This window comes from Odontomachus brunneus, unplaced genomic scaffold (assembly GCF_010583005.1).
Source record: "Odontomachus brunneus isolate Ranch 3 - 2012 unplaced genomic scaffold, Obru_v1 Obru_scaffold_015, whole genome shotgun sequence".
NCBI classification, from domain to species: Eukaryota; Metazoa; Arthropoda; class Insecta; order Hymenoptera; family Formicidae; genus Odontomachus; species Odontomachus brunneus.
The window spans coordinates 2,818,113-2,839,704 of record NW_022639465.1 but is presented as its reverse complement, the minus strand read 5'-3'; the positions used below and the strand labels follow the sequence as shown (position 1 = coordinate 2,839,704).

Genomic DNA, 21,592 nt, shown 5'->3' with positions numbered 1-21,592 from the left:
ATATATATATATATATAAATCTACTAAAAACCATAATTACACAGAATTATGTAATTAAGTGAAACGCAAAAGGACGTTTAAAGTTTCGCGCGTAAGAGACAGCATTATCCCGTTGCGACATGGCGGACGGAAGTAGACGTCACCCAGTGCCAACTGCCAGCCAACGGGGCTTCGTCGGGCTACCCTTTCTATGGGAGGAAAAGCGCTTTTCTCCGTCCCCGCGGCCTCTGTACGTTTTTTTCATATTTGGTACGTTAAAACGCCGGTGGCGAGTTAACGGGCCTTCTTATCGTTCCTCTCGAACGCGACGCGCGCGATCCTCGGAGACACTTGGCCGTCAAAAACGCCTCGACGATGATCTATTAAAGACGGACAGAAAAAGATAAACTTCACGAAAAATAATAATTGTTTAGTGTCAGTGGACAAGAAACGACGAGAAAAAAAGACAGGAAGATTTGTGAATCTCTGATTTATAAATTGTTTGCCGATCATACGGCTGAACGGAACGGTAAGTCGTCGTGAATTCCACGTCGCGGTCTCGTTCCGCCTCAACTGCACTCTCCTACACCTCTCGCGTGTATAATTAGAAGAGCGCGGATTTAAGCTGCCGCGAAAGAGGAGTCCCGGATTACGGGGAAGGTGTAGAAAAGTGCAACGGAGTGTGGAAAGGATCGCGAGAGGCGACGAGTGCGCGCGATATATCGTCGTGACGACGACGGCGACGACGACGCATCGAGCTCCCCGTGCCGACTACACCTCCTGCACCCTGGACGCGCGACGAACGAGCCAAGGTTGCGAGAGCGGATTTAAAAGAATCGGCCGTATCGCGCGCGCGAGACGCACAGTCGGTCACGTTGGCAAACGGTGATCTCGTTAACTTGCCTTATTGTTGCAGAGTCATTCGTTAGTTAACACGTACGCGCGCACAGACGCACGGTGGACGTAGCGTAACATCCTTACATCTGTAAATATGTTTATTTGGGACTGGTTTGCCGGAGTGCTGAGTTATCTCGGTGAGTGGCATTTACTAGGACATTAATGTGCGCCCCGCAATCGATGGGAAAGTTGCACGAGACGAGCATGGTAATTTGATTATAACGCTGTGATTGTGTCAGCCGTTGACGACGTCAAGTACCTAGAGATGATAAATACGCATACTTATCGGAAGTGCGATCGCAATAATTTTCTTATTGTACAGTTCTCTTCAAAGCGATTCTATCTTGAGAGAAGGGTTGTTTAATTTTGTTTAATGGAAATCTACTTCCTTTAATGTATAAGCAATTGTTGAACAAAGAGCTTTGTTTCACAGAGGTAATACCGCTTGTCAGGCTATGTCACATTGACTGCCATGTCATCCTTATGTGAATGACACGTTCAGGGTTGTGCTGTAGACTTCAAAATCACAGGGTTACTTAGGTATTTTCTATGTGATGTATACATGGTGATATTTTACATAGAATATTATAAATTATATTGAAATTAACAAAAAAAGAATATTTCAATTAGGACACAATTGCCATATCTGTTTTAGGTATTAATTGTAAATGTAATGTTTGAAATAAATAAATTGCATGATACTGTTATTTTATTATATGACAGATTGGTAGATTTAACTCTTTCTAGATGAGAACATAACTCGAAGATTTTGTGGACTTTAACTATAAACTTTTCTTAATTTTGAGCAAGCTATATATAGTGTTTAAACATCTGTGATTATGATAGTTTTTTATGGCAGTTTTTATATTTTAACATGAATGATATTAATAAATATTTTCTTGAAAATCCACTGTAGAACTGATAAAGTGATATTGTGAGAACAACAGTAGTATTTGTTAAAATCTAAAGTTTGAAATTAAATATTATAAAGTGACAATCAACACAATATGTTCATTATCAGCTGTAAAATGAACAGAGTAGAATTTGTTTCATATATCAATTTTAGTTAGTATTAATTATTACTGTATGACCCAAATCACAATCTTTATTAGAGATGGTTTTGGAAGAATATTTTTTGAACTTGATATAAGTCTAATTTTCTAGCGGGGTACTGTCATTTTCTTTTCTTATTTTCAGGATTATGGAAGAAGAGTGGCAAGCTTCTCTTCCTGGGTTTAGATAATGCTGGCAAAACCACATTGCTTCATATGCTCAAAGATGATCGTTTAGCTCAGCATGTGCCCACGTTGCATCCAAGTAACTAATTTTAATCTAATCCACCTCTCATCCCTGATTAATTTCATTCTATTTATATCTCTCGCTAGGTATTTTTAAAATATTAAGAATAAACAGTTTCTTAGTTTGTTTTAAACACATTAAGAGTTTGCTTTAAGACAGGAAATATAAACTATGATATATAAATTGCACAATGATTCTTTTACATTGGAATAACAATTGATTTCGATGTTAAAGTACCGACTACGAGAATCGCATTGTCGAGTTGTCATTAATAATTGATGTTTTTTTTAGCTTCTGAAGAGTTGTCTATTGGAAACATGAGATTCACAACCTTTGATCTCGGGGGCCATACTCAAGGTACACGAGTGGAAATACTTATATTTTATGAAAGACATTCGTTCGAAACACACGAACTATATGTTTTTCAGCACGTCGAGTATGGAAGGATTATTTCCCGGCTGTTGATGCGATAGTTTTCCTCGTTGACGCTAGCGACAGAACAAGATTACCCGAGTCGAGGGCCGAACTCGATGCGTTACTAACCGATGAGCAGCTCAGCGCGTGTCCCGTTCTGGTGCTAGGCAATAAGATAGATAAACCAAACGCGGCGTCCGAGGACGAGCTCAGGAATTTCTTCAATCTATACGGACAAACAACAGGAAAGGTACGGTCGCGGAATACGAGAATTTCACTAGCCACTACGATTGTTGTGTTTCATGTGAAACACCTGAGCTGAGATTATTCCTGTGATTCAATTTCTAGGGTAAAATTTCTCGCAATGAGATACCCGGCCGTCCATTGGAGCTGTTCATGTGCTCAGTCCTGAAGAGGCAGGGGTACGGAGAAGGCTTCCGTTGGCTCGCACAGTATATCGATTGAAAACGTATATGTTATTGTATCCGATACACAAACACTATACACAGTCAGATTCTCGACAGTTTCATGAACATTTTTCTTATCTCCGGTTCTTGATTAGCCGTCGTCGTTAACAACGTCGAGACACTGGAACTGTAATGATTCTCTTCGTGCGGACGCGATAATAAGAGAGAAATGACGTTTCACTGACGCGATTAACAGACATAATCACAGAAATTTGAAATCGCACACACAGGTAGACAGGAATTTCTAAAAAAAAAAAAAAACAAGTATTAGCAGGAACGCTGTGCTGTATAATAGAACTCGTGGGTTTCTTTGACATTAAACACGCGCGAAAGAGTCCGATGCCTAGGTCACCTCTTATCTCTCTTTCTCCTCTCTCTCCTCTCTCTTTTTCTCTCTCCGAAATATTTCGTCTCATGCAGATCCGATGTGGATTCCTGTTCATTTTGCAAGTCACAAAGGGGAATCATCGACATGCTGGATAATGAAATAAACGTTTTGATAAATAAAAACTATAATAAACTATTTAAGAATTTCAAGTGTTTTGTAAATTTATTTTGGGTTAGCAATTAGTTATTTATAATGACGAATATAATGTTGGGTACGTTTCATGGTTTTTGGGCAAATTAAAATCTTGATGAGTCTGCAAATATGTAATTTATACAAATTTGGTCGATCCGTTAATCGGTACTAGCACTTCCATACGTGCGCCTTCGTTATTTTCAACTTTAATCGATTTAAGATGATCATTCGAATCGACAGATACGGCATATTTCATATTCTGTTGCTAGGTGTTTAATGTTTGATTTTGTAATTTTGCATTTGCGTGCCAATGTCATATATGTCCATTGAAACGTATCATTTAGAGAAACTATAGAACATATGTGTAAGAGCGTCTTTTGTAATTTCTTCTCCGCAATGGCATAAAGAAGTCCGTCAAGTTAGCGACGTTAGATAGGTACAATTACGTTGTGTTTTTAGATAGGAAATTGCGATTATTAATCGTAAAATTGCATGTATTAGTTGCAGCTAATGTTGATTGATAAGCAACACATAACACGCTAAATATTATAAAATGACTTTCAGTTGTAACATGTATAACATTTGTAAATCAACGCGATTCGCCTCAAACTTGTTATTGAAAATTGAAGTTACTCATAAGTGCATATATATGTATGAATTGTGGCAAAATTTTGTTCGATACGTTTTTGTGAACTCGACTTGTGCAAATAGATTCTTTATCACACAGAGTTGCTTCCAAAATAAAGATCAAAGTTACGAGAACACACAAATTTTGTGCGATAATTATAATAAATACTCATCGGGTTTCTTTTTGTTATTCTATACGAATAAAATGTTATTTTACATAAGACCGCGAGGTGAACCATTTGTTTGCCATGTTTTCTGAAAATTGATTGTCACGTATAAATCGGGATTCATATCATGAGAGATATTAAAAATTATCTAAGGTGGAGTAAACAAGTTTAACAATTTGTATTTTTAATAAATTCCTGAGGATAAAATGTGCGTACAAAAATAATATATGTAGCAACTTGGTTTCGCAACAACCCACGAAATGTGAGCACTTTTCTCGATTATTTCTTACAATTTGCTCGCACATAATTCTAACTCCATCTCGGGAGGTAGCGGTGCGAACCGTTTATTTATATATTCGTCTGTAACATCAGCCAAAGTGCTCGGCTTCCACACTGGCTTCTGATCTTTATCGATCAAAAGAGCTCTCACACCTGCAATCGAATCGCGACGTTGAATCGAAAGTGACGAAATGCACGATATCGATCGAGTCCTATTTAATTACCTTCGTAAAAGTCACTGTCTTTATTTAGCGTAGCACACGCTAATCTATATTCGATCTTCAAACATTCTGCCAAAGATCTTCCCTTCCCTTCGTCGATTGCTTTTTTCGATACCTTGAGAGAGGATGGGCACATTCTGAGTAGTATCTCCACGTTCTTTTGTGCCCATTCTGAATTGTCTTCTTTTAGCCTTTGCAAAGAATATTACAGCCTGATTGATATTAGGAAAAAAAGACGTTAATCTAGTTGTATTAAATTATATTTTTGTACCTCTCAATTATTTCCTCGACGGTTGGAGCAGAAAAGCAATGTTCTATCTGCGACATGTGAAGTGCCAAGCTGAATTCGTGATTCAATTTGGGCTGATACTTGTTCAAAATATCATCGACGTTGCTGTCTGGCGACATTAACAAATCGCGCTTCAAATACGCAAGTTTCTCTGATGGCACATAGTGCGTCGCGATTCCAGCAAGAAGCACGTCGACACCTTAATCAAACAAAAACATATTTATATACTAATACAAGAGACATAACAAGTTCGTATAAATTTATATCGAGTAAACTCTATATATTAGATCAGGGCTCGGAACAGTTTACCAATTTCGACCGATTCTCGGGAGCTACGCCTTCTATCTCTAATGTAAAGGAATAATCGGAGTTATCACACACCTTTCAATCTATGTCCTGTTAGTCCCAGATAAAGACCCAATTTTCCTTTCAGTCTGGGCAAAAAGTATGTCCCACCAACATCAGGGAACAGTCCTATCGCTGTTTCCGGCATAGCAAACAGCGTTTTCTCGGTAGCGACTCTGTATTTGCCGTGCACGGACAATCCAACACCACCCCCCATTGTTATTCCACTAATGAAAGCTATATAAGGTTTCTGGTATGTACTAATATGATGGTTCAAGCTACAAGAAACAAAGGGGAGAAAATCTTGTTATAATTCTTTATATATGTACAAATGAAAATTATTGGTTTGTGAGTAAATATTTACATGACTTACGTATATTCCTTCTTAAAGAATTCTTGCCCAAAAGTCTCTCCTTTTGGTTTATACAATGCTGTGATAAGTGATTTAATATCACCACCTGCACAAAATGCCTTATCGCCTGCACCTTCAATCATTACCAGTCTCTTTGAAGATTCCCATTGCTTAAAGACAGGATGAATTTTTTCAACCATGGACAGACTCAAGCTATTTAATGCTTTAGGTCGATTTAAAACTATCACACCGCAATCTTCAACCTGTTTATATACACAAATACTTTTAATTGCAGTTTTAATAAAAAGAGAATAACAAGACTTTATAAAGAAAAGTTAAAAATTATTCTATATATATAACATTGACTTACATCTTTCAGGAGGACATCGTCTTCCATGGTTCCTTTGTGTATAACGTCTTCAACAACTGAAGCTGAAACAACAATAACTTGGCAATTATTTGCAAAATTAATGTGTTCAAGATAAAATTATAAATAAAATAAAAAATTTAAATAAAATAAAAAAAATAAAAAATTTTGCTTTATTTCTTAATAGAGGATATATTTGCTTGTAACAGTAAATTTCTTAATAGAGGATATATTTGCTTGTAACAGCATATTATTATTAGAATCATGAAAGGAAAAATTTAGAAAAAACAAGTTTTTAAAATTTCCTAAAATAGTTTAAAAATTATTCTTACCTGTGGAAGAACCCGATATTGAAAGATATCTAACACTAACTCGTGTGATTATTGCACTAATACCTGGATAATACACTTTTCCTATCATTCTCTGAATCTTGCAACATAAGAATAATTATAATATTTATGACAATGACTTCATTGTGATACATAATTCATTAACATATGTTTATGTATCTAAGCAATGAGACCACTATGTGAACACATACATATATGTATATATTTACATGCGCAAAAATATATTCTATATCTTTATATAATTGCAACATAAAAAAAATATATATAGGAATACGATTATACCATTTTCTTTAAATATAATGATAATCAACGATGTAGAATGACAAACGCGTTTGGCGTGCTAAGAGCTCTGATTGTTCCCACTTCTGCTAATAGTTAACTCATATGTCTGTCTTTGTCGAATTTGAAGAATAATTAAAGACAGACATACAATCTAATTGTACGGCTATCGTACAAAAATTGACACAGTTGCATATGGATAAGACTTTGCGCATAATGGTGAAAATATTGGAATAAAAATAAATATTAAGAATGTTTTATACTTCAAATAATTTATTTTCATATATCTAATATTTTACATCATTTTTATTCCTGATTACTTAATTTGCAATGCATTAATATATTCGTGGTTCCTTTGCTTTAAACAATTCCATTTTCTAAGATTAAACCATTTAATATTTATTCCTATGCGTTCACGATAAGTCAGCATTTTTTACAGCATATGTAACATGACATGAATAGATAAATGTGTGAGTAAAACGCAACAAAATGCAACCTTAATATGTGCTCCATTGTGTGTAAGGCCTAAGATCGCCACAACCAATGGACATCTAGGGCTGCTCGGATTGCTCTTTTATCTCGAAAATGCACAGAAGTGAGAGAGATACAAGATCTTGTATCTTTTTCATTTCTATGCATCTTCGAGATGAAAGAGCAATCCGACCTTTTCGATTTATGCAGGATTCATACCGCGTCCGATGTCCGACGTACGACGTCCGATATCCAATAAAAGAACAGCTTTCTAATAGAGAATTTAATTCTCCATTGGAAAGTTGTTCTCCTATTGGATATCGGACGTCGTACGTCGGACATCGGACGCGGTGTGAATCCTCCATTACAATGCCGAACGCAGCTAATATACGTGACATGAAGTATAGATTTTCAGTACTGGCAATGAATTTCGGAACGCAGCTTCGATGAGTAGTGCCCGTATTCATAGTCAGGCCTTATATTTAAGGCCTCCTTAAATTCATCTTCAGATACTCTACGGATCATTTTATTGGCTACAGAGTATCTGAAGATGAACTTAAGGAAGCTTTAAATATAAGACCTGACTATGAATACGGACATAAAACTTATATTTAATTGGCCAATCATGATAAAGAAATCCTAGTTATCTTTGTTCTTATTGGTCAATTAAATGCTACTCTACCTGTCGAGTAGAATTTTGGAACGCAGCCCAGAGGTTGCATTCCAAAATGTCCTTTTTGAGGAAATTTTACTTGATGCTCTATAGTATGTAACATAGAGTGCTTTCCATTTAATAACACAAGTCGACACAGGGTGCTTTCCAATTGCTTAACATATCTTGACACAGAATCTTGACATAGGTACAGAGTACAGAAATATCCAAAGTGTAACGTTGTGCACGATTCAATTGGAACAAATTGTGTACTAATGTGTACGTATGTCGGGTAGGGTTAGAATTATTTTTCAACCGTGCTTATATTTTGGTATTTTTTAAATAATAAAATCTAAATAATAATAAATAATAAAATCTAAATAATAAAAAAGATATTATCCATTTCACGTCGCAAATGCCAGTCTCTTTTCAAGCCGCTACGCTTATTAACTTTAATTGTCATTAGAAAACACTAATTTACACAGCCGACTAGTAGCCCTTGAGCTGAGTACGGATGTGTAGTGTTGTATCGACGATTACGACAATTGGAATGCAACTTGTGCACCGTCTGCATGAAAGTATCTAGGGATATTGCAATTGGAAAGCACCCATTAGTATCATCCTATCTTAGTTACTCATTGAATATGGAACAATAACAGAATGATACTTGTGTCGACTTGTGCTGTCCCGATCCACAATATCACAGTCGATTATTCTCTTTAAATAAATTTGACTGTGATTGGTCAATTTCTTAAGCTTAAAGCTTACTACTAGAGATGCCCGATTCTTAATCAATTCGATTCTTTCCCTAACAAATTTAGGGAAAAAAAGTTGTTCGTGCTGCTTGCATGTTTCATACTTTTCGCTTTTAAAAAGAGATGGACACCTAAGAATCAGACGCTTGGAAGAAACAATCGAGTTGGTTGTCTCGTTTTTGCTTCTTCGAAACTTTCTTTCCATAACGATTTAACGTTATGGAGGTGATTTTCGGATGTTGGAAAAATATTTTCAAGGTACTGAGTGCGCTATAGAGTCACACAAACACCCGTTGTCTCCCCGGAAGCGATACAGAACGAAATAAGCATATCTGACGCAATTTTCGAAAATAGACCTTTTCAAAGGCGAATGTTTCTTTAGAAAACCCTAAAAAACTATCCGAAATAGTGCTCTCTACGCTAACGCGAAATAACTTGTAACCTACCATAACCCAGCCTACTTTCGGCCTTTCGGAACTTTCTTCGAAACGTTTTTGCTTTTTCTTATTCCAATATACTTCTGTCTAGTTTTAAATACGAAAAGTGCGAAGAATGCAAACAACACGAATAAGCCTATTTTTGGGGAAAGAATCGAATCGATTCAGAATCGAGCATCTCTACTTACTACACCTATTGTGGATCGGGACTTACTTCTGAGCCCCTATTCTTGAAATTTTTGCGTATACATAATTTTCATTGCGTAGCTATTTTATCGTATGATTAAACTTGTGCAGTAAAATTTACGTATACGCAACTATTTAAAAAATAAAGGCTCAGAGGTAAAAGTTATGCGCGTCTACAATGACAGTAGGAGTAGTAGTAAGAAATAAGCAGTAGGAGTAGTAGTAAGAAATAAGTAAACCAATCACAATCGATAATTCTTGAATCGTGAGAATGGAATTTGCTTACTGCTTATTTCTTACTACTACTCCTACTGCCATTGTAGACGACGCATTACAGAATAGACTTATAAATCACGTCTTATTGTCAAGTAGTACGACTCAACGACAGATCAAGGGAACTCTTTACTTTTAAATACGACGAAGAATAAATAATAAAACTCTTTGATTAATAAGATTAATTGGACTATAAATGTATTCGCAGCGTAGTGAGGAATAGTATACGTGACATGAACTATAGATTTTCGGAACGTAGCCAGAGTGGACACATCAGTTTCGATGTAGGTCGCGTTTTTCACGCATGCGCGACAGTAAAAGAGCGATATAGTAGTAACGTATATCTAAAAAAAACGTTTTGGGAGCCAGTTTTGGCGCGCTTCAATGAACAGATAACCTAGGATAAATGCAATTAGTGAAGTAGGAAATATATGTTTATATAAGTATATGTATAAAAATATAATACAGATTCGCGCGCGAATGTAGAAAAAGGAGCAATTTTTCTTTTCTATGCATAAGAATATGTGTTAATTAATATCACTATCCTTTTCGTCCTTTAATTCACCATTTAACTTCGTGTTACTTATGAAATTAAAAAGAATTATTATCTCGTATTATTTATGTATATTTATTTAATTTTATTAACGTTAAAAAATTTTTGAGAGTTTAATATAGTCCCCGATAATTGTACCTCATTTTCCTCAAGCTAGGTACAGCTCTGATAATGTTTTCGTCACGCATGCGCAAAAAACGCGACCCGCATCGAAACACTGGGTCACACGCAACGCAACGCATCACGACGCAACGTAGTCACTGGAAGTCGGTCTGACGAGAACGTTATTTTCGCGGAACGAAAGGAGACACGTCCCGTCATCTGCGTGTGATTATCGTGCGTCGTCACGTTATCGCCGAATTCGCCGTATAGGTTATAATTCACAAGCGTGCGCGCGTAAAGTCGGGGTAACAATCGAATAAAGCGAGAGTGAGAAAAAGGGAAAGAGCGAGACGCACACACGTAGTATATGGTTAATATATCGATCTTTTGTTAATTCCACGCAAAACATTCGCGCGAACGATAAAAGCGTGACAAACAGAAAGGACGAGAGAGGGAGAGAGAGCGCGCGTGCGCGCTCGAGGGTACGGAAGAGAGACGGATAGAGAGAGAGAGAGAGGAGTGAGGTTAAACGTTGTCAGGTTTGTTCTCTCAGTTGCGATTCTCGCCGAGTTTCGTGTGAAAACTCGATGTTTATGAGTTTTCGATCTCTCTCGAGAACGTTTCATGTGCATCTTATATAGCGTCCGTCCAGACTTCGTCGTCCACGATGACCGTTCGCGACCTCGGTTCGATCGCGCTCTAGGTTTGTCAACAGTTTCGGGGACTGCTTCATGCGCGAGAGACCGCCGCGTGTAACGGCGCGAAAATCAAACCGCTGTCATTCGCAATGGAAACGCCGCGTATTTATCGAGCACACTGTATAATATTGTGAAAACAACCCCAGTACGACTGACAAAGAACAAGCTGAACGTGTCCGCAGCGGTGACACTAACGAGCTCGCGATCAGATAACAGAGATTGATCAACACTTGACTTACACCGATCGATGCCGCGTTCACCAACGGCGATAAATTATCGTAGCGTTCGATAAATATTACACTGGGATAAGCGAACTGGTATCAAGTGATAAGAGATAAAGGGATAGAGAGAACAAGCGGGAGAAGTAGTGGAGGAGACAGTCAGTCCGCGGCAAGAAGTAGAGTCGAATTAAACAGCTACTCTCCACATGAGTCGTGGTGACGGGACGCGAGGGTAAAAAGTCCGTTGCGCAAATAAAACAGCGAGGAAAGTCGAAACCGGTGCAATTTTGGTGAGTTCAGTTCCCACTTTGCGAAGACGTTCGTTCCGTCGATCATATGATTATCGCGCGCGCCACGAATCGGAAATCGAACTTGCACCGGTTTCGATCCGGTTTCTGACCGACGAGAACTGTGAGCATCGCGCAAAACCGTCTCATTGCAGAAGAATACCGCCGCCGCACGCCCGTTTATAAATTATGACGACTCTGGACCCGCAGCTCGACGAGAGCATGTGCCATCTCGATAAGCTGCCGCATGTGGAATGGGACAGTTCGTGCCCCGAATCGTCCAGATGTACGTTCCCCGACGGGCTGAGTCCGCTGGAATGTCAGATGGCCGGTCATCCGTTCGACGGCGTGAAACATACTATCGGTGAGCGCGGCAATTTTTACGGAAAAAAGAAAGATAAAAAGACCACGTAGATTTGCGAAGAAGTAAGATGATAAAGTTACCGCGTTATATTATATATTATAGGACAAAGGACAAATTAAGCGCATCCGCAGCGATGACACATAGTAACAAGAAATCGTAATCAGATAACAGAAATTGATCAACACTTGATCACGTCGATCGATGTCGCGTTCATTAACGGCGATAAATTATCGCAGCGTTCGATAAATTTTACACTGGAATAACTATTATTCCTGTTATCGCGTACTATATCACTAAATATAGTACGAGATAACAGAAAATATCGCGAATATCGCCTGTTCGACTTAATTGACAATAATAACGAGTGTAAGTTGAAAACTTTTGCGCAGTAAAGGACATATTTTTTCTCGCGAACGAATGCACGCGGAATAATACATTCGAATCGATAAAAATCGGAAGATTCCAGAAATTGCAATCATTTCGAGCTGACTCGACGATATCGCAGAAATCTCTAATCTCTCTAATCTCTTATTTGCGCTGTGCATTTTTATGTGCGCACGGCGTGCTTCAAAGGTGTATCGGCAAGGTTGAGTCTACGTACATTTTGTGGTCTGAAGTGAGACGCGGGAGATGGTGACTGTAAAAGCAGACACGAACACACATTAAAACATGCTAACGCGGACCGAATACAATTGTATTCGTATCGCATTGTACACCGCGTTGAATTGTATCGCACTGTACTGTACAGTGGCATTGTATATATCGTATTGTTTATCGACAGTATTAACATGCCCCGTATACTTCGTGATTTAACAGAGAACCGTTTGCGATCGTAGGTATGCTCCGCAGACCAAACGGGCATGTATTGAAACCAGCGACTAAAGCGATCCTCGGGGAGAGAGAAATTGCGTTTTACGAGAACTTGCAGACTTCCCAGGATCCTACAACGACGCAATTGAGAAGTTTCGTTCCGTGTTACTATGGCACGACGGAGTTGAGGATCTTCAATAAACGTAAGACTTTTTATCAACAAGCCAGACGCGACTGTCTTTTAGATAAGCTGTCCGACTTGACGTACAAACAGGTGCCTTAACATCTCTACGACTAATGGATCAATATTATTATTCGAAACAAAGTATCGAGAGTTTTCCTCGTTGTGTGATTCGTCGAGAGTGTCGCAACTGAAGTAAATTTAGTCAAAATGTCCGTTTCGACTTCCGTGTCGAATTTGGTTTTACATTTGATGGAAATATATTGTTCACCAACCATAAATAATCGTCAAGGTTTACCGTCAAAGAAGCCGGAAAAATCGGGCCGAATTTTTTTATTGACTCAATACTAATCTGCTACTTTTTCTTTCATTTATTTATTCTGTGACCCTGATGATTCGGTTCAATACGCAGGTACGAAGTTTCTCACGCTTAAGGATATCACGGAGGACATGGCCGAGCCATGTGTGATGGATATCAAGATCGGCCGTCGCACGTGGGATCCTTTAGCCACGCCAGAGAAGAGGGCAACGGAAGAATTCAAGTATGCCGAATCGAAGCGTGCTTATGGTTTTTGTATAACCGGTTTTCAAGTATATTGTCTCTCCAGTGGACGATTAAAAAAATTTGACAGAGATTATGGCAAGAAACTCGATGCCAAGGGCGTCGTAGAAGGTATCTGCTTTAGAGTTTTTAGGAGACATATACGAAGTCGATAAAGATATAAGACTGCCACGCCGGCGCAAAGCGGGATTCACACGAGTACTAGAAAGTACATTTCAGGACGTAGGAAGCTAGCGAGCTTACTCTCTCTAGTCGCTCTTAAGTAACCGAGGTAGCGCGTCACAACCACCCGCTACTCGGCTAAAAGGCTAAGCACACGAGCCTCTTAACTCACTGGTGATCGGTCGAGAGTCAAAATTAGCGTGCTTTTCAATTTGTGATTATCGATGGGAAAGCAGTCACCCGTAGGCGTGAATATCGACAAATTTCATCTAACAAATTTCAAAAATTCTTTAAAATGCTGACAAAAAGAAAAAAAAAAAAGGTTTGCTAATAATTCCCAGTAAGTCTTATATAAGTGCGATGAAAATCGGATACACAATTTGTTCTCGTATGCCGCTTCGTTCAATTTTCTGATTGCTACACGTAAGAGATTATAGAGTAATTCCACCAACGCCGGCGTTCTAGAGTTAACGATAAATTAGCCTCCATACGGTGTTGAGAAAAAGAGGAAAAAAAAAAGAAAAAAAATTCGCGCGACGTGTCCTATTTAGCGTTAAAATTCCTAACAAGATCCCTAGATTTTGGAATCGCGTTATAAATACCTTCTTCTTCTTGTCTTCACGCAGCGCTGGAAACTTTTCTAAACATAACACCTGAGAAGCCAGCCTGCCGACAGCTGATCACCAAGCTCCTGTCGATCCTGTGTCAGATCATGCTGTTCTTCCGCACGCAACGGCAGTATCGCTTCTATTCCAGCTCGCTCTTGGTAGCCTACGACGCCCAGAGATTACGGCGCTGTCCTCCCGACGATGAGGATCCCGACAATAGGATCGAGTCAAGTAATCGTACCGACGTCTCAGACGCGTCAAAAGAGATCGCCACGTCGCATTTGTCGTCGGTCGCCTCCGTTCCCGCCGAGAGAACAGCGAAAAGAAGCCGAACAGAGATGCCGGCGAACCCGCTCCAAAGGAGCGTAAGTCTCAGCACAGGATTCGTTGAGACGATAGACAACGAGAAGTTACCTAATCAGAGCGGATCTTGCAGTTCGGACGCGAAAGCGGACTGCCGACTGTATCGGCCCAGCGGTCCGGTAACCACAGAGACGAAGTATGAGTGCGACTGGGTGAGAGTGAACATGATCGACTTCACGCATGTCTTCCCAGCGGACGACGACGGTTCCTTGGATCTAAATTACTTAGAAGGTATCGAGAACCTGATCAAGTTACTGAAGTCGTTCATATCTCGCAAGCTCGATCGAGAGAACTTCTGCATTGGCGTGAAGCTGTAGAAAGTTGCCTAAAAGCAAAAACCGTGTGATTATTCTCGATGTTTCCCGAAAGCGGACGGAGCGGCTAGAGTTCATCGGACGATGCAGATCGGCGATGTTTATCGTTATCGTTATTGGATTGTCGGACCACCGGCTAGAACTAAGGAGCCAAGGGCAGTGTCAATAGCGAGACGATCTCTCGACAACGACAACCGTCGAACCCAGACAGCAGACACGCGTCGATTTACTGTGGAGAATCGTGAGAGAGTTGCAGCTCTTCCAGGAGAGCGGGATATTGGAATCCGGATGAAAAAATCGAGAGAGAAAATCGTCGCCGACGTTGGATCATCATCCTTCGGAGGACTCTTTTCAATTCTTTAGCAATTTCGCGACGCGTTCGCTTCCCGAACGTCCGCGGAGCGAAGGATCACCAGACAGTAATAAAAACAAAAGAGTCACGAGTCTACATCGAGCGTTTTTAAAGATGTTATTCCGCGTTACGTGCGTTATTCCGCGTTACGGGTTTCTCTCCGTTCTCATGGAGATCCATCCGTGGATTCCATTTCCATCTTTATAATATATCGCGATAATTAAGACGTTTGTATTTTGCCGAAAGAACTAAAAGAAAAGAAAGAAAATTAATAATGCAATGCATAGACCCATCCGGCAGACTTTATACGTTCGATGATTCTCCACTCTTCTGCCGGTGAAAATGCAAACTGCTCGAGTTATACACGGGATTTAGTGCTGGACACAATCGAGAAATATAAAGGATGAGAGAGAAAAGTGAGCACCTTATTGTAAATGTTTCAATATCGTTCGAGTGATGTTCGTATGACGACAATAAGTCGCACTTTGTAAAACGCTGTACCGCAAGCGGTAATGCGAATGATCCTGGAGGTGATGTGGTACACCACTACCGACTTGCCATGTTATAGATAATTATGTTACGCGCAGTACGTGATAAAAGTGCAAATTATTGTAGTTACACAATAGCAGCAATAAATGATTACGTTGTGAAGCAGAACGCGAGAACTCATTGATGAGCGTCATTTTCCGTCGATCTTCGCAGATAATAAAATTTGGATATCCACGTAAAAGACGAGAAGGAGTAGCTCTCATTTCGATCCCTCTTCGTTTCACGCGATTCTTTCACTTTCGTGTTGTCGTTTATAAATGAGATTATGCGACGATTGTCTGACGATGATGATGATGATGGTCGACGTGGGATATCAAATAAATACGAGAATTAACACGACAAACAATAGTCTTGAAATAACAATCATTTCACATAACCCACGATCACGATTATCTCGTTTCGATGAAATGGATTACATCAGGATGCATCAACAGGCGGATCCGTAGAGACACATAATATATTTATTCATCATTCACTCATAGACAGTTTTTACACCGTCGCCGATTGGATGCGCACGCCGCCGCGACGTTATCAACCGCGATAATAATTTGCTTAACCTTTCGTAACACTTATAGTGCGCGCGCGCGCGTTCCTGTTTTGCGGATACGCGTACGTGTGTGTATATATAAGAATGCGCGTGTGTATGTACGTATATACGCACGGACACCTATACACACACATACACACACACGATATATTAAAGACGTACATATATATCGTTCGCACTCGTCGTCGCTACACTTTCTTTTCTTTCCCCTTACTCACACTCATCACTTTGCTAACACTCTTTCTCTTATTAACGTTTAATCTCGAGTGGTAATCTCATCGGGGATTAATCGGAACTATTTCATATACGGACCATAATTATCGGTCATAGTTGCTAATTCCGTTCGGAGAACGAAGAAGACCGTCGGTCAAAACTGCTGCAATGCGTCCTGAAATAAACAGGAACGTGAAGACTCCAAAAGGAAGCAGCCAAATTCCAGCTAGCTTTCCGTATGACATGCGAGGGAATAAGTGAAGGATGAGGCGAAAGAAGCGAAGACGCAATTCGAGGGACAAAGTATCGACGATTTTGTCGCGAAGAGCAGCCATTCGAAAGAGAAGTTCAACGCGAGTCGCGGTTAGAAGCGACGAAGCATCACGATTAGGGACGTCGGATCACAGAATTTAGAAACCAGCCGAAACGCGATATCGCCTCGCGTCACGAGATTATCTCTCGCAGTCGCTTCCGTCACAAGAAGTAGTCGCTGCAATTTAATTGATTAATTAACTAATTTGTCGCGACGATCGGTCGTTCACTACGCCCGATGGTCGGAGTTACATGTCGTTTCACGTTAAGCATAGTATATAATAGGTGTCGTGAGCCGCAAGAGAGAGAATTGGCCAATTTTTTTACGGCTTACGACACCTATTGCGAACCATGCTTTAAGCCCGAATCAGACCAGCGATTGACAATTGGCGATTGATGTTCAACTAATCAGAGCGACATAAGCATTAGCTACTTTGCTTTAGTTGCACGGAATCGCTAGTTCGATTCGGGCTTTAGACGTTTCGCGTTTCGCCTCGACACTGCGAGAGATTCGCATCGAATCGCGCGCGATCGATCGTTTCAAAATTGCGTCTGCAATTGATAACGACAATAATAATAGGTAGCCCTATATATCACATAGTAAACGCAGACGCAACAATAAATATTGCAGAACGCATTAAATAACTAATCGTAACGCAATAATTACAAAGGAAATGGCGGGTCCTGTTAGTACACGATAAAATATGCATTATGTTATGCTAACAATTACAGCGCAAGCAAAATGTTCTCTCTTACGCATACGCACGCGTTATTTCTCTCTCTCTCTCTCTCTCTCTCTCTCTCTCTCTCTCTCTCTCTCTCTTTTTCTCATATGACACTTTTTCTATATATAATTACAGAGATATTGCAAATTGTATAGTCTTTGTAGCTGAATACGGCCACTTGTGCAAATTACACAAATTACATAAATTACACAGTTATTATTGCGAAGCAATTCGTTGAAACGTTGTAAAACTGTTCATACGTACTGTTTTATGTTGCATGTTCCCTATAGGCTTACGACTAAAAAGAAAGAGAGAGAGAACAGATGAGATAAACATGACGATGACAAGAAGACAAGCTGTCTCGCTCTGTGAGGCAAAATGGCAATAACGATGAGACATGCGATACGCTTTGACGAAAAAATTCGATTCCTTATCCTTTGGCCGATCGAGCGTTTTTCTCATCATTCTCTGCTCTTTCTCTTTTTCACACACGGATGCATATACTCATTCGTTTCCTTTACGCGTATAATAATTAGTTTTGCTATAACGTTATAATTAACGGTTAATTTTTCGATATTCAATTATTTCGGTTACTTTTTATTAGCTGCTACTTTCATTTAGGTCGATATATATAACTATATAAATACAACAAACATTCATTACATTTATAGATCTGTCTCTCATCACATTTCCCATTTTGTTCCGTTCTCATTCTCTTATTGCATTATCATACTCTTGTTCCTCCGCACTCTTGTTCGCTCGCTCTTCCTCCCCTTTCCTCTTGCTGTCACGTTGCGACGACAGTTTCGTGAGTTTCGATGACGAAGAAGCAGGTTGTCATCGGACAGATTTAATCGAGAACCGTTTTTATCGTTCTTACGTTGCTCGAAAACTGTCGTCGAAATTTCCGTATCAAAATCCTCCTTTCGCGTAAAAGAATTCGCGACAGTCTTGGAACGATTTACAACGCATGTCAATGCACAAAATCTCGATTTCTCGATTTTTCTGTTCCGGATATCGCCGACATCCAAACGAGGTCGAAGACACCACGTCGTCATCGTCGCGCAAGGACGAAGAGCGTCAAGTGCGCGCGATCTGTGCGTTCACGTTCTGGTGCGAGCGTGAATGCGCGCTGCCTAAATTCTCGCCCCAACAAAGGCCACTCGTGGAATTGAAGAATTGCCGACAGTAAATTCGAACAATTGGGCGCCTGGCCCACGCCGAATTAGAGCCCTTTGGTAGCGGCGACACATAGCCGGTAGCACGCCATTGCCGTGCACAGCCGCTCACCGGCTTTCGATCTTATTAGCGCTCTGAAAAGAACCTGTCGACAATGGCGCGTACGATTACGACGGACTGAGCGGATATCGAGCCCGGGTGGGGATTCAATGGATTTAAGTGACCTAATTGGACGCTGTAATCTCAAACGAATGCCACCAATTTCCGTAATTATTCCCGACGGACGAGCGAGCGAGAATAGTGTTTCGTTCGTGATTACGAGAAGCGACGAGCCCGAGATTTGCCGAGAGATAAATCGCGCTCTCTTTCACCCCTGCTTATTCCGAGCAACGCAGCTTCTTATCGACTCACGAGACCCACCTGCTTCTTTGCCCGCGCAAAGTCGCGGTCGGTACGGTGTCTTAGCAATGTAGTAAGATTCGCGACTTATAAAACTGCGTGAAATATTTTTGATGAGCTTTCGCATAGAAACGACGTTAGAGAGGCGAGTATATGGTGGAAAAAAAAAAAAAGAGTTACAAAAAAGGAGAAGAAGAAGGCCACGCTTGCTTTCACACACTGTCTTCCGCGCGCTCTTATTCTCTTTCCCTTTCATTGACTCACACACGCACACTGCACGAACGAGAAAGTGCCTCGGTTTACGCACATTTGTTCACAGGTGGCCGTCGCCGCTCGCTGATCTTCTTCTCCGCCTGAAAAGCGACAGCGCGCGCGACGCTACGCTATATTCCGAAGAGCACTCTCACCCCTCAAAGAGGGGTTCATCAAATGTACAAAAAGGAATACGGAGCGTCGAGTCGCGCGGACGACCTCCACCTGCCCGGAGAAACCTCGGTCCTGTCGCGTCGCTAACTACATTACTTTCTTACAGTAAACTCGTCATGCCTAGCCGTCTCGATCGAACATGTGATCGAGACACACAAGCTACAACACGCTCGCGCGATATCGTGACACTAGTCGCTCCAACTAATCGATAGAGGAATCACATCTCACGTCTAAACTATCATCTAAGAAATAAGTTACTCTACATTGCACTTCTCGCTGAATAAGGACACAATTATGCCGACTAGAAATGTTGATAGGAATAATTTACAATAATTTAAGTCGGCAAATTTTTACAATTTAGCGCCGAGGTTCCTTCAATAATGATATGAATATGCTCATCACTAAATTTACAATTAAGATTACTCCGACAAGTATCACGATGTCGCGTCGTTTAACTCGAGCTGTCAATCGGTTGAGCAAACCGCACAAAGTTTGAGTGTCACGCCTCGCGAACGGTCGGTTTTTCGCGAGTCCGTTGGCTACGGCGCGTGCGACACAGTACTAACAATTCGCTCTCGACGTTGTTCCTCGGATCAAGTGTGAGAGAGTTCTGATCGCGAGAAAGTAATTGGATAATGCCTACTACAGTCCTAATAGTCGGGCAGCGCTCGATCGGGATTACAAATGCGTCGTCGTGTCGTGTCGGTATGTACTCTATCGAGAACGATTGGGTCATCGATCCGCATCGTACACATCTCGCGCTAGTCATGGAACGCTCTAAGAGTGCTAAAAGGGGATCCCGCGGCAACGGAGTGAGTCCGCGACCCGCTGGTGCTTTAGCACGGTCACTGTCGCGGACCGTGAATCGCCGACACGCGCGTGTTTTGAAAAGAAACCGAATAAAGGTATGAAGAACCGCAGTCACGTGGCAATAGAGACGAGCTCTGCATATGACGAGAAAGGTTCGCTCTCTTTCTACTGGCGACTCTTAAATTAAAACACAAAAATGTCAAAGTACCGTGAAAGATAAAAAAGATCCAACGCTTGCGGTTTCTGCGCCATGCGACTAAAAATACGAAAGGCCGCGGTACTTTCGCGTCTCGTTTGAAGCGAATTCGCGCTCGCTCGCGCTCTTATCGATTAACTTGTGCGTTAAAATTACTCGTTTAGCGTAACGTTGATTTGGCACGTCGGTCGATTTTCCGTTAATTAACGCGTCCGGCGAGACCACGAGAATTCGCACACATGGCTCGTGTTAGAAAGATCGTCACCGCATGCGCACGCGTGGCGAACGCGTTACTTAACTATCTATTAGGCCGCCGAAATATTATTAGCATCCTTTTTCGAGGTCGCGAGTCTAGCGTGCCTAGCAGGATAACACGAATGTTATCATTGTTACAAACGTAGATGTGTGTATCGTCCAACTTGATGCGGCTCGCGCTGCTGTTCAGCAAACGATACACACATCCTGATCTTTCTCGATCATTTGGTATGCCGTCAATCTCTCGATAATTCGTCGTTAGGCACAAATATCGCAGTTGAGATTCTATCATTAATTGAACGCTTTGACTCTTTCCACATGACGGACATTTGATTTAGAGCGAATTAAGCTAGAGAGGGAAAATATACAATTATCGTTCGTGATCTCATTAGCGAACTAATCTGCTATTTCCCAGCCTGATCGCTGCGTCGTTTAGCGCGATGATTATCGTCAATTAATCGAAAGGGAAATTTAATTTAGAATGGATGCAATTACACTTCAAGGGGTATAATAAATATAGTATTTTCACCGAAACGTCGAGCGATCCACAGTCGGCGACGATTGATTACGATCTAAAGTGGATTTTGCGTGTAATCTTCGCGTTTCTTTTTTTCGCGATTCGCGGCGTTGAGGAATTTCAGTCCGTTCAAAGTCGCGGGTGCTTCTGGCGCGGCGGGTCGGCGGAGTCGTGAGTCTGTTTTGCCTCCGACTCTCGGCGAATTTGTTGCTGCATTTTTTCTTTTTTCTCTTTTTTTTTTTTTAGTTAAGAAGGCCTCTT

General features: G+C 40.7%; 3 protein-coding genes across 11 annotated transcripts; 2 read left to right on the top strand and 1 right to left on the bottom strand.

Moving 5' to 3' along the window:
* The first annotated feature begins 132 nt into the window (after positions 1-132).
* Positions 133-3,335, top strand: LOC116841446 (GTP-binding protein SAR1b). Of its 4 annotated transcripts, none has more exons than XM_032809378.1 (6): positions 133-229; positions 896-1,013; positions 2,074-2,193; positions 2,467-2,532; positions 2,604-2,839; positions 2,938-3,335. In XM_032809378.1, the coding sequence occupies exons 2-6, from the start codon at positions 971-973 to the stop codon at positions 3,052-3,054; spliced, it is 582 nt and encodes a 193-aa protein (XP_032665269.1). In that variant the 5' UTR covers positions 133-229; positions 896-970; the 3' UTR covers positions 3,055-3,335. The 4 variants fall into 4 exon arrangements, with proteins under 4 accessions (XP_032665269.1, XP_032665266.1, XP_032665268.1 ...); XM_032809375.1 differs by having other exon boundaries at positions 137-508; XM_032809377.1 differs by having other exon boundaries at positions 138-249.
* Positions 3,336-4,524: 1,189 nt separating this feature from the next.
* LOC116841445 (3-hydroxyisobutyryl-CoA hydrolase, mitochondrial) lies at positions 4,525-7,296 on the bottom strand. The gene is made up of 8 exons (XM_032809374.1): positions 6,856-7,296; positions 6,556-6,652; positions 6,227-6,288; positions 5,878-6,119; positions 5,541-5,782; positions 5,142-5,358; positions 4,874-5,061; positions 4,525-4,802 (listed from the first exon to the last, which is right to left on the bottom strand). The coding sequence occupies exons 1-8, from the start codon at positions 6,856-6,858 to the stop codon at positions 4,657-4,659; spliced, it is 1,197 nt and encodes a 398-aa protein (XP_032665265.1). The 5' UTR covers positions 6,859-7,296; the 3' UTR covers positions 4,525-4,656.
* A 3,084-nt stretch (positions 7,297-10,380) lies between these two features.
* Positions 10,381-15,941, top strand: LOC116841483 (inositol polyphosphate multikinase-like). Of its 6 annotated transcripts, none has more exons than XM_032809472.1 (5): positions 10,381-10,515; positions 11,643-11,851; positions 12,688-12,864; positions 13,255-13,515; positions 14,193-15,941. In XM_032809472.1, exons 2-5 carry the CDS (start codon positions 11,677-11,679, stop codon positions 14,852-14,854), a joined length of 1,275 nt encoding a protein of 424 aa, XP_032665363.1. In that variant the 5' UTR covers positions 10,381-10,515; positions 11,643-11,676; the 3' UTR covers positions 14,855-15,941. The 6 variants fall into 6 exon arrangements, with proteins under 6 accessions (XP_032665363.1, XP_032665361.1, XP_032665360.1 ...); XM_032809470.1 differs by having other exon boundaries at positions 10,398-10,651; XM_032809469.1 differs by having other exon boundaries at positions 10,398-10,820.
* The last annotated feature ends 5,651 nt before the right edge of the window (positions 15,942-21,592 follow it).

What these genes read in the sequence shown, in the direction of transcription:
- LOC116841446 (XM_032809378.1), top strand. Translation starts at nt 971, where the DNA reads ATGTTTATTTGGGACTGGTTTGCCGGAGTGCTGAGTTATCTCG. An exon ending in CGGAGTGCTGAGTTATCTCG is followed by an intron (nt 1,014 to 2,073) that starts GTGAGTGGCATT and finishes TCTTATTTTCAG; the next exon opens with GATTATGGAAGAAGAGTGGC. An exon ending in TGTGCCCACGTTGCATCCAA is followed by an intron (nt 2,194 to 2,466) that starts GTAACTAATTTT and finishes TGTTTTTTTTAG; the next exon opens with CTTCTGAAGAGTTGTCTATT.
- LOC116841445 (XM_032809374.1), bottom strand. An exon ending in AATATCGGGTTCTTCCACAG is followed by an intron (nt 6,289 to 6,555) that starts GTAAGAATAATT and finishes TTGTTGTTTCAG; the next exon opens with CTTCAGTTGTTGAAGACGTT. An exon ending in TTCTTTAAGAAGGAATATAC is followed by an intron (nt 5,783 to 5,877) that starts GTAAGTCATGTA and finishes TGTTTCTTGTAG; the next exon opens with CTTGAACCATCATATTAGTA.
- LOC116841483 (XM_032809472.1), top strand. Translation starts at nt 11,677, where the DNA reads ATGACGACTCTGGACCCGCAGCTCGACGAGAGCATGTGCCATCTCGAT. An exon ending in CGGCGTGAAACATACTATCG is followed by an intron (nt 11,852 to 12,687) that starts GTGAGCGCGGCA and finishes TTGCGATCGTAG; the next exon opens with GTATGCTCCGCAGACCAAAC. An exon ending in GTTGAGGATCTTCAATAAAC is followed by an intron (nt 12,865 to 13,254) that starts GTAAGACTTTTT and finishes TTCAATACGCAG; the next exon opens with GTACGAAGTTTCTCACGCTT.